Consider the following 10,283-nt stretch of genomic DNA (forward strand, 5'->3'; position numbering starts at 1 on the left):
GAGGGAGTGGTCTTTCCAGAACGCTGATAGGGGTGGGGAGGGAAATATATCCTTGGTGGTGGGGTCTGTTTGGAGGTGGCGGAAATGACGAAGGATGATACGATGTATCTGGAGGTTGGTGGGGTGGTAGGTGAGGACCAGTGGGGCTCTGTCCTGGTGGCGATTGGAGGGATGGAGTTCAAGGGTGGAGGAGTGGGAAGTGGAGGAGATGCAGTAGAGAGCATCGTCAACCACGTCAGAGGGGAAATTGCGGTCTTTGAAGAATTACAAAAATCTTTACAGGCCAAATAGGAAGGTAGCTTTCTCATTTCCCTCCCCCCACCTTTTCTCAGTCCCAACCCTCAGACTCAGCACCGCCTTCTTGACCTGCAATCTTCTTCCTGACCTCTCCGCCCCCACTCCCTCTCCAGCCTATTACCCTCACCTTTGAAGACTTCTTCAAAGAACCCTGCTTGGCACACCCTCCTCATTCCTAAAGAAGGGCTTATGACCGAAACGTCAATTCTCCTGTTCCTTTGATGCTGCCTGACCTGCTGCACTTTTACAGCAACACATTTTTAAGCTCTGATCTCCAGCATCAGCAGTCCTCACTTTCTCCTAGCAAGACAGACAGACCAGAAGATTGCTAGCAGGGAGGGCTTAGAATCAGTAGCATACTGTGTGTTTCGGAACTGAGCAAACAATGTAATCTGAAAACTGGCTGGATGTTAAGCAGGACAGAGGGAGCACATCATATTAGTCTTCTTCTGTGGCCAAAATGAAAAACCCACCAAGTCTATCTGTGCTTTCTTTATGTCATCAATTCACTGAACAACAGACGACTCAACATCAATGCCAATATTTTATTGCCAATAAACACAAAGATAATTACACTAAACCACCAAAAAAAGTGTCCTTACTGAGCAACTGCATCTTTTCTTGGTGTCTTTTGAAGATGCTAACTCAAACTCTAACTCTTTGGGTATGAGCCCATTTCTAAACTTCATCTAAATGATGACCTTTACATTAAGTTAACATTGGGCTAGCAAAGTAATTCAACATGATGGTAAAACCAGGATTTTTAAAAAAAACCTACACTACACCGAGCCCTTTTCTTGCCCAACAGCTACACAAGTATATGCTACATGTATGACTGTTAGATTAAATTACATTATATTATATTACATTACAGTGTGGAAACAGGCCCTTCGGCCCAACAAGTCCACACCGACCCGCCGAAGCGAAACCCACCCATACCCCTACATTTACCTCTTACCTAACACTACGGGCAATTTAGCATGGCCAATTCACCTGACCCTGCACATCTTTTGGACTGTGGGAGGAAACCGGAGCACCCGGAGGAAACCCACGCAGACACGGGGAGAACGTGCAAACTCCACACAGTCAGTCGCCTGAGGCGGGAAATGAACCCGGGTCTCAGGCGCTGTGAGGCAGCAGTGCTAACCACTGTGCCACCGTGCCGCCCACAATGTTGGCCCCATCATATTATTCATCACCAAACAAAATATTGTGCTCTAACTTCCCAATTAGTTCTGATCCTTAAAATATGATATAATTTTCAATCAGGCCGATTAGGAAGAAGACCCGTACCACAGAAGTTACCCATTTTGACACAATGTTCACGAATTAATTTGAGTCTCAAGTTTAATATGCTGAAGCTGCCTTATTCTTCCAAAATCAGCAGAATTTTGCTTTTACTCAAGGCTTCATAAAAACTTGAGTAAGCTTCAAATCTCAAATAAAAGGTTACTGTCCTATATTTGCACCAAATAATTTGGAAACTGCATAGATTCTCCTATTGTAAGGTACAGTGTAGCAACCGTTAATTTTTAGGGCAATTTGTAAAGTGTTTTTACAACTACCATCTTTATAGTGCAGAGCGGAGTACACATGCAGTCATCCTGGGTTGGAAGGAGGTAAGGGGCTTCGCTGCTTTTCATTTTATGGAAACAATAGAGAATCTGACTAAAACCTATAATCTATTTTATAAAATGTTATTTTGTAAAGTACATATATTCATTTATACTATGCATTTTTATAATACGCAAGCTTTAATTATTTGGAATATTAAGTGGCCTATTATTGCTGTTTAATTTCTGATATCCTGGAATCACTCGAATCACGTTGGAAAATAGCTTGGGTAGCACTGACAAAATTTAACCATCCAGCAACCGTGCCATAATGGCCAGTCATAGGATCATAAAACCCCTACAGTATGGAAAGAGGCTATTTGCTCTTTTAAGTCTACACCAATCCTCTGAAGAGCATCCTACCCAGACAGAGCCCCCTGCCCTATCTGTGGTACCATTTGGGCGGCACGGTGGCACAGTGGTTAGCACTGCTGCCTCACAGCGCCGGAGACCCGGGTTCAATTCCCGCCTCAGGCGACTGACTGTGTGGAGTTTGCACATTCTCCCAGTGTCTGCGTGGGTTTCCTCCGGGTGCTCCGGTTTCCTCCCACAGTCCAAAGATGTGCAAGTCAGGTGAATTGCCCAGGCTAAATTGCCCGCAGTGTTAGGTAAGGGGAAAATATATGGGTATGGGTGGGTTTCGCTTCAGCGGGGCGGAGTGGACTTGTTGGGCCAAAGGGCCTGTTTCCACACTGTAATGTAATCTAATCTAATCTAATAACCCCACTCAGGACTAAGAATTAATTCTTGGTCAATGCAAATAGTTAATCTTAGTTAGAAATGGCAGTAAAGACAATCTCTAAACTAAGGAGAATAGTTGTGAAGTTCCTAAAGTCTAGTAGCCCGCTAACACTTGATAATTCCCACACCTGAAAAAAATGATCACAAAGGCTATTTAACTTTGAAGGGTGATTTACATGATGGGACAACAGCCCAGGGAGTGAGGGGAGAAATAAAAGTTTGAGAATATGATTTCAGGAGAATTTAATAAAACAGATTGGTTGTTATTTATTTATTTCTTTAAATTCAATCCATTTAACTGTACAGAGTGTTGCCTTCTTCCAAAATGAAGATCGAACAATCAGCTTCATGAAACAGTTTGTCCTGCCAACATAAAAAGACAGCAGTAAGAAGAAATAAGTTCAAACCAAGGTGGAAAAAATAAATGCAAATCTTACACTAAATTAAGAGTAATAACTTATCCATAGTTGATATGTAAAATGCAACTAAACTTGCTTCTTAGTTGAATGTTTGCACTTGTCAAGTATAAGGATCAGTGCTGCAAAGTTAACCATTTTCTACTTGAGCTCCCTACGACTATAAATCAAACAATCCTGGTAAAGTGGACACATTGAGACAATGTGACAAATCCCCTAGACAAAGTCAGTTAGATCTGGATAGCACTGAACTTGTGTATTTTTAGCTCAAAAACAAGACTGACATCCAATATTTAAATGAAGTTAACAGTCACTCACAGGAATGGCTGAAAACAATATTGTCAGAGACCATCCCTACTCAGAGCCCACTGATGGGAGCACTGACTAATTAAAAACAGCAATTAAGACACAATGTACCTCGAACATTTCCTAAAACAAGTGTTTTCATACAGAAAGGATTCTCAGAGTATTGATTTTGTCTTTAAAAACAGACGTTTTTGTACATTCCAAAATGATAAAAGAACCTAATGGAACCACAATAGTCATAAGATTTTAAAATAAGTGAAACAAATACCTTTTATAACCCATTTATATTAATAACTCAATGTTATTGCCAAAGGACTCAGTTGATTTCTCAATTTCTAAACATTATACATGTTACAATACGCTTGATAAAATTATTTAAGCCACGTGATTAGTTGAGGAAGGGTCACTGGACCTGAAACATTCACTCTGTTTTCTCTCCATTGATCCTGCCAGACTTGCTGAGTTTCTCCAGCAATCTGTTTTTGTTTCAGATTTCCATAATTTGCAGTTCTTTGACTTTGTGCAATCATATTATGTTGGTTAGATGTTTCCGTAGTTATCAATTCTGAAAAACCTGGAAACCACCAGCAGTTCCAAAGACCATGCAAGAAATCAGTTTCATTGCTAACAGACATTCCCATACTTGAATTATCAAAAGTCAGTTAAGAAGTGACATCCATTCTTTTCAGATTGAAAATATAAGCTATTGGGAGTTTGTGACTTTGAAAAATAAACATTACATTTAAATGGTTTCCCTCAGTTTGCTGAGAAAGGTCACTTCTCAATGATGGTCTGACAGTTTCAACATACACATAAAATCATTAAAAGACAATGATTAGGTCAATGCAATTTATTTGATGACATGGCAACAAAAGAAATTATACAATTGCATAATCTGGTAATTAAACAGCATATTAGAAAAAACTGCACATTTCGTAAAATACTTCAGATGGTGTACATCTAGGTACGCAAGAGGAATAAAGGGATCTCAGAGGAGAAGTACAGCCATCACGAAATTGGACCATGGGATAGCAAAGTCATAAAAAAATCAAATTGAGCACTTCCAGAAGAATGGAATTGAATTGTAAATGTATAACACTGAATATGTACCTAATCTTTGGGTAGGCCACACAGAGTACTGTATGCGATTCTGGGTAATCTTGTAAAGCTTCACAGAAAGGACTAAAAGCACTGGAGAGGGCACAAAGAAAACTTACAATTATAGTACCAGAAAAGTGTGGTCATGCACATGAGTAAAGACTGAACAAGATGGGTTTCTTTCCTCTCGGAAGAAATCGCAGCTGAAATGTGACCGCGATATATTTCCAACAGATTCTGATGCAGTGGATGCAGAAGGAATGTGGAATGCAGAATGCAAAAGAGACTAACCCAGAGTGGTGAGAATACAGAATACAACCACAGGAATGGTTGAAGTAAACAGAAGTGATGCAAGTTGTAGATTCATTTGCTGACATGTTTTTCTGCAGACATTTTGTCGTCTTGCTAGGTGACATCGCCAGTCTGTCTTTCATACGGTGTTGGCGGTCTGTCCAGCCTGGTTTTCAGGTGTCTGTTTTTTGGTACTTCCAGTTCTGTATCTGAGTGATGCACCTAAAGGGAAGTTGAACAAACAGGAGGGAAGGAGGAAGTAATGGACTACTGTAATTGAATCAAAAGAACCATGGGTGGAGTCTGATGGAATATGAACACTGACACAGCCAAGTTGGACCAAAATGACCTGTTTTCTTGCTGCACATCCTGCATAATCCTATGCTGAGTACACTTTGGCAATATTTTCAAAAAGTTGTAAAAATTGATCAGAAAAGGCATTTATTTTGAAAACTTGAGCATGGTGACTCAGTGGTTAGCACTGCTGCCTTATAGCAACCAGGGACCTGGGTTCAATTCCACCCTCAGGCAACTAAGTGGAGTTTGCACTTTCTCCATGTCTGCATGATCTTCCAAGTGCCCCAGTTTCCTCAGACAGTCCAAGGACGTGCAGGTTAGGTGGACTGGCCATGCTGAGCTGCCCACAGTGTCCAGGGATGTACAGGCTAGGTGGATTGGGAAATCCAGAGTTACAAGGGGAGGGTAGATTGGATGAGATGCCCTTCGGAAAGTTAGTGTAAACTCAGTGGGACAAATGGCCTGTTTCCACACTGTAGGGATTCTATGATTGTATGCTGTGTTTGCCTACACTGTGACTGAGAGTCAGGTTTAAATGTATAGTCTTGTGTATTTAGATATATTAATGGGAGAAAAACCTTTCCTGCAGTTTAGTGCATCACAAACTTGCATGTTAGGAGAATTAGACCATTTAGCAATTTAAGCGCATCTGCCTTTCAATAAGATCATGTCTAATTCTGTTTGGGGATAGACTGGCATGTGGTACACAATCACAAAATAAAAAGAACTGTGGATGTTAAACATCTGAAACCAAAACAGAAATCGCTGGAGTAACCCAGAAAATCTGGCAGCATCTGTGAAGAGAAAGCAGAGTTAACATTTCAAGTCCAGTGACTCTTCTTTAGCCATCACTCAAGGGAACCTCCTCTGAACTGGATCCAATACATTTACATCCTTCCTTAAACAGCGAGATTGAAACATATTATACTTCAATCTGCCAATTCTTTGCACATTCACTTCAATTATCTATATCAGTCTGCATCCTTATTATGCCATATTCACAACATACCTTCCTGCCTATCTTTGTATCATCTGCAAATTTAGTCATTATGTCTTCAACTCCCTAATTTGAGGCATTGATAGAAATTGTAGCTAGCTGAATGTTCAGCGCAGGACCTTATTTTCATATGCACTCAATGTGAATTAGACACATTCACGCATACTCTATTTTCTGTCAGCCAGCTAATCTTCCACTGGTCCACAACAAGTCATAGTTAAATTCTGAAACACAAGTATTACAATTTTACAGCTGCATGCAGACAAAACATATGTATAAACTGGTACTCTGCACTTCAGTAATGACCAAATCCTGCTGCTTGGGAGCTTTATACTTTCACAACAGAATACATAATGACAAATACCTATTAAGGGAGTATACAGCATTGCTCAAAAGACAAATACTAATCCTTTTGATAATAAAAATACAAGGGACATGGAAACTACTTCAAACAGCTCCAAAAAAAAAAAACAGCCAAAAGTACAGGTTCAAGGACTTCAACCTGTGCTGTTATTTCTATAATCCAATGGAAAAGAATCGCATTAACACAATTCTTCCATTATATTTTTGTACCAAAAGAACACAATTGGCTAAAATCAGTGACTTTGGATCTACATGACATTAAGAAACCCAAGTACACAACTCCTGCGATATCAAAGCTAAAGTTTCACTTTCGGAATTCTTACTGCTTTCACATAGCTATGCTTCATTTTTATTTTGAATTTAGAGTTTCTATTCTAATATCGAGTAATTGTCATACTAGTTACACATTTGAAAAAAAAAGTGTAAATTCATTCCAATCGATTCTTTTTCATTAAATTTGAGATATAAACACTTGCCCTTCTAATCAAAAGCTGTCAGTTCAGGAATCATAGTTAATAATTAAATTGCATGTTGTACAACAGCTGGCATTGTCAAGGCTATAGAAGGTATCAAGTGTGAAAAGCTGCAGAAGGATCACCACCATTAGCAACAAAAATCCTTCATTATACTGATGCTCAACTGCTGCAAAAAAGTCAGTGTTAGTTGCCTATATACAGTAAACAGAAATTGACACTGCAGTGTACTTGAAAGTTCTAGTATATTACCCCTTATACCATGAACTAATGTTTAGTCAATATCGATTTTAGATGGTTTGATATGATACAAGTGTTAAAATGTAAAACCTTGCATACAATTTGTTGTATAGGAGATTCAGAAATCCATTTATCTTTCCAGAACATTATTAGTTACTACAGTGATCGTAATACTATTTTAACCAAAAAAGGTCTTGCTTCAATAAAAGCCCAACTTGAAAGGCTTCCTACTACCTTCAGGGAAAGCATTGGTGGACCATTAACTTGTACAATTGTGAAACATATAGTTGACAGTTTAGCGGGAAAAGGAAAGATACACACACTAGTGGATTCTTCCTCAATATTAATATACTTAAAAGTCAAGGAAAGAGCTCACTTCTGTTGGTACAGGGTACATGACACCTTTCAGTTACTGCCACTTAATTCCAGCTGTGCAGAGATTTTTTTTTAACAAAACGATCCAATCAAAAATTTGTGCAGCAGATCCAAACCAATAACAAATCGAGCTCTTACTCACTCGTCAAGTTACTCCAGCGCTTTTATGATTGCTTCATTAGCTTCTATGCTAATCAAGGCCTCTGCCCGTTCTATCTCACCAGATGCAGACGATAGTTCAGCATTGGCTTTGTCCAGGTTAGCCTTTGCAGCCTATAACAAAAATTTTTAAAAAGTGTTTAATTCAGGCGTAAAACAACTTGTACACCATTTCATGAAAAGTAGGATACAAATCCATTTAAATTTTGCCTTCTTAAAATAATAAAAAATTACTTTATTCAGTCAGGTTGTGGAAAATACTTGCTACATTTATCACTAACCTAAAAATATGGTCTACAACCCACTTAGTTAGGATATCCAAAAGAAAGGCAAATAATTCTCTGAAAACGTAACCACAATTATACAACCGTAAGCAACAAGTAATTTTCATTATTTTGTAAAAAGTCTGATCCTAAAAGAAATGTTCATATCGCATAAATAGCTTTGCTTTTATGGGAGAATCATTATTAAATTAAATTTAAAAATACTGCTGTCAGTTCGTGCCATCCCTATATATTTATTAGTTTGGATTAGATTAGATTCCCTACAGTGTGGAAACAGGCCCTTCGGTCCAACAAATCCACACTGACCCTCCAAAGAGTAACCCACCCAGATCCATTTCCCTCTGACTAATGCACGTAACACTATGGGCAATTTTGCATGGCCAATTTACCGTCCCTGCACATCTTTTGGGCTGTGGGAGGAAACTGGAGCACCCGGAGGAAACCTACGCAGACACAGGGCGAATGTGCAAACTCCACACAGACAGTCGTCCGAGGGTGGAATCAAACCTGGTACCCTGGTGCTGTGAGGCAGCGGTGCTGTGAGGCAGCAGTGCTAACCACTGAGCCATGGTGCCATATATCCCTACCACGACCAAGGTCAAAATATACTCAATGTTCGAGAAGTTTAACAGTACACTTACTTTTCTGTTGAAAAATGTGATGAAATTTCTTCAATAAAGTAATGATTCGCTAGGCTAACAATTATGCATTTCACCACAAAAACCTATAATTGCAGCAAAGAATACAATCCATAAATAATCTCATAATTTGGGCCCAGTTCAAAGTATATGGTGAGAAAGCCAGAGTTTGCTGAGTTTGTATTTTTCATAGTTAACAAAACAATAAAACGACAGAAGGTCAAACATGCAGGACGTGACTAAGTTTGAAGTTAACCTTAAAGGTGTCTGAATTCAATCAGTTCTATTCCACTTGCTAAAAAGGAACTTGAAAACATGATTGGTGCTGTATCTCAAACACCTGCACACAAAGTAAAATATCATCCATGATATTACTGAGAACCAGGGTATTATAAACAGCACTACCAAATCCAAGGTTTGTGTAAAGATTTCTAGCTTAGGTGCCAGTTGTCATGGTGGAGTACGTTTGCCGAGCTGGAAAGTTGATTTGCAGACGTTTTGTCCCATCCAGTTGATACGTTCAGTGCTTTGGAGTCTCCTGTGAAGTGCTGCTGTATTGTGTCTTCTGGAGTTTATTTGGTTCCGTTCCTGCTGCTTCTGGTTGTTTGTTGTAGTGGCCGGTTGTTTCATAAGGTCTTTGCATAGAATCTTGTAATTCACCTTAGTCTTGCACATGATGGGTATAGAGTCTTTTGTCCTGGTGAGTTGTTGCCTGAGCGTGGCTATTGATTTATGGGCTGTAATGAATCCGAGTGGTTGGAGAAGTCAGGCTGTCAGGCATGGAACCTAGCAATCCACATTCACAAATCCCAAACTAGCCACTAAATGCCATGACCAGCTACTCTTTGTAGCCATACACACAGATGACAAGGGACACAAATTAGACTGGGACAACACAACGATCACAGGACAACCTAAACAGAGGATAGTCAGAATTTCTAGAAGCATGGCACTCATCCAAGGACTCCCATCAATAAATACAAACCTAAACCCAATTTACCGGCCACTACAACGAACAACCAGAAGCAGCAGGAACTGAACCAAATAAATTCCAAAAGAGACAAAACTGCAGCTCCACAGAGCAGGCTCCAAAGCATTGAAGGTATCACCTAGACAGGGGATGAAACATCTGACAATCAACTTCCCAGCTCTGTGAACATCCCCACAACTATAGCAACTACTACATCCATGTTGCAGTCTCAAACTTCAACATTAAAATTTTAGCTTTGATGTTCTTTTAAACAAAATGGGTAATGATTGTTTTTCAACTCTGACGCTTTTTGGATGTGTCATCCACATAACAGCCATTTGGTCTTCAATTACAGCAATAGCACTGGCTAGGTAATTACAAGAAACAACTAGACTAATTGAGTTCAGTTTTTCCTACTGTGAAGTGAGTCACACTTTGACATCCAGCAAAACCATCACTGAGATTATGAATTTTTAGCACTACTCAGACAATTTATACCTTCTGCACATCCTCAGCCACTGAAGTACAACTGGCAGCAACAAGCTGAATGGCCAATCATATGGCACATGCACACAAAATCACAAATTCGTGCTCTACAGCAAATCTCTCTTTAATAACTAACAGAATGTTAATATATTATACATATTCAAAGTTCTTCAAGGTTACTGAAAATGTAATGTCTTAAACACAACTTATTGGGCTCTTAATCTGCACTTTTGCCCTAC

General features: G+C 39.4%; 1 protein-coding gene across 2 annotated transcripts in view; it reads right to left on the minus strand.

Moving 5' to 3' along the window:
- Nucleotides 1–2,907: 2,907 nt before the first annotated feature.
- Nucleotides 2,908–10,283, minus strand: part of atp5f1d (ATP synthase F1 subunit delta) — a 22,064-nt gene continuing 14,688 nt past the window's right edge. Inside the window, exons 4-5 of one of the 2 annotated variants that reach the window (XM_043721248.2) lie at nucleotides 7,650–7,780; nucleotides 2,908–3,014 (exon numbers count right to left, since the gene is read on the minus strand). In XM_043721248.2, coding sequence (XP_043577183.1) covers nucleotides 7,658–7,780 — 123 coding nt within the window. In that variant the 3' untranslated portion in view covers nucleotides 2,908–3,014; nucleotides 7,650–7,657. Of the gene's footprint in view, nucleotides 3,015–4,208; nucleotides 4,985–7,649; nucleotides 7,781–10,283 lie in introns of those variants that run through there. The other variant, XM_087976024.1, reaches the window with a different exon arrangement.

Source organism: Chiloscyllium plagiosum, unplaced genomic scaffold (genome assembly GCF_037043375.1).
Source record: "Chiloscyllium plagiosum isolate Xiang-an unplaced genomic scaffold, Cpla_swu_hap1 HiC_scaffold_28, whole genome shotgun sequence".
Taxonomy (NCBI): Eukaryota; Metazoa; Chordata; class Chondrichthyes; order Orectolobiformes; family Hemiscylliidae; genus Chiloscyllium; species Chiloscyllium plagiosum.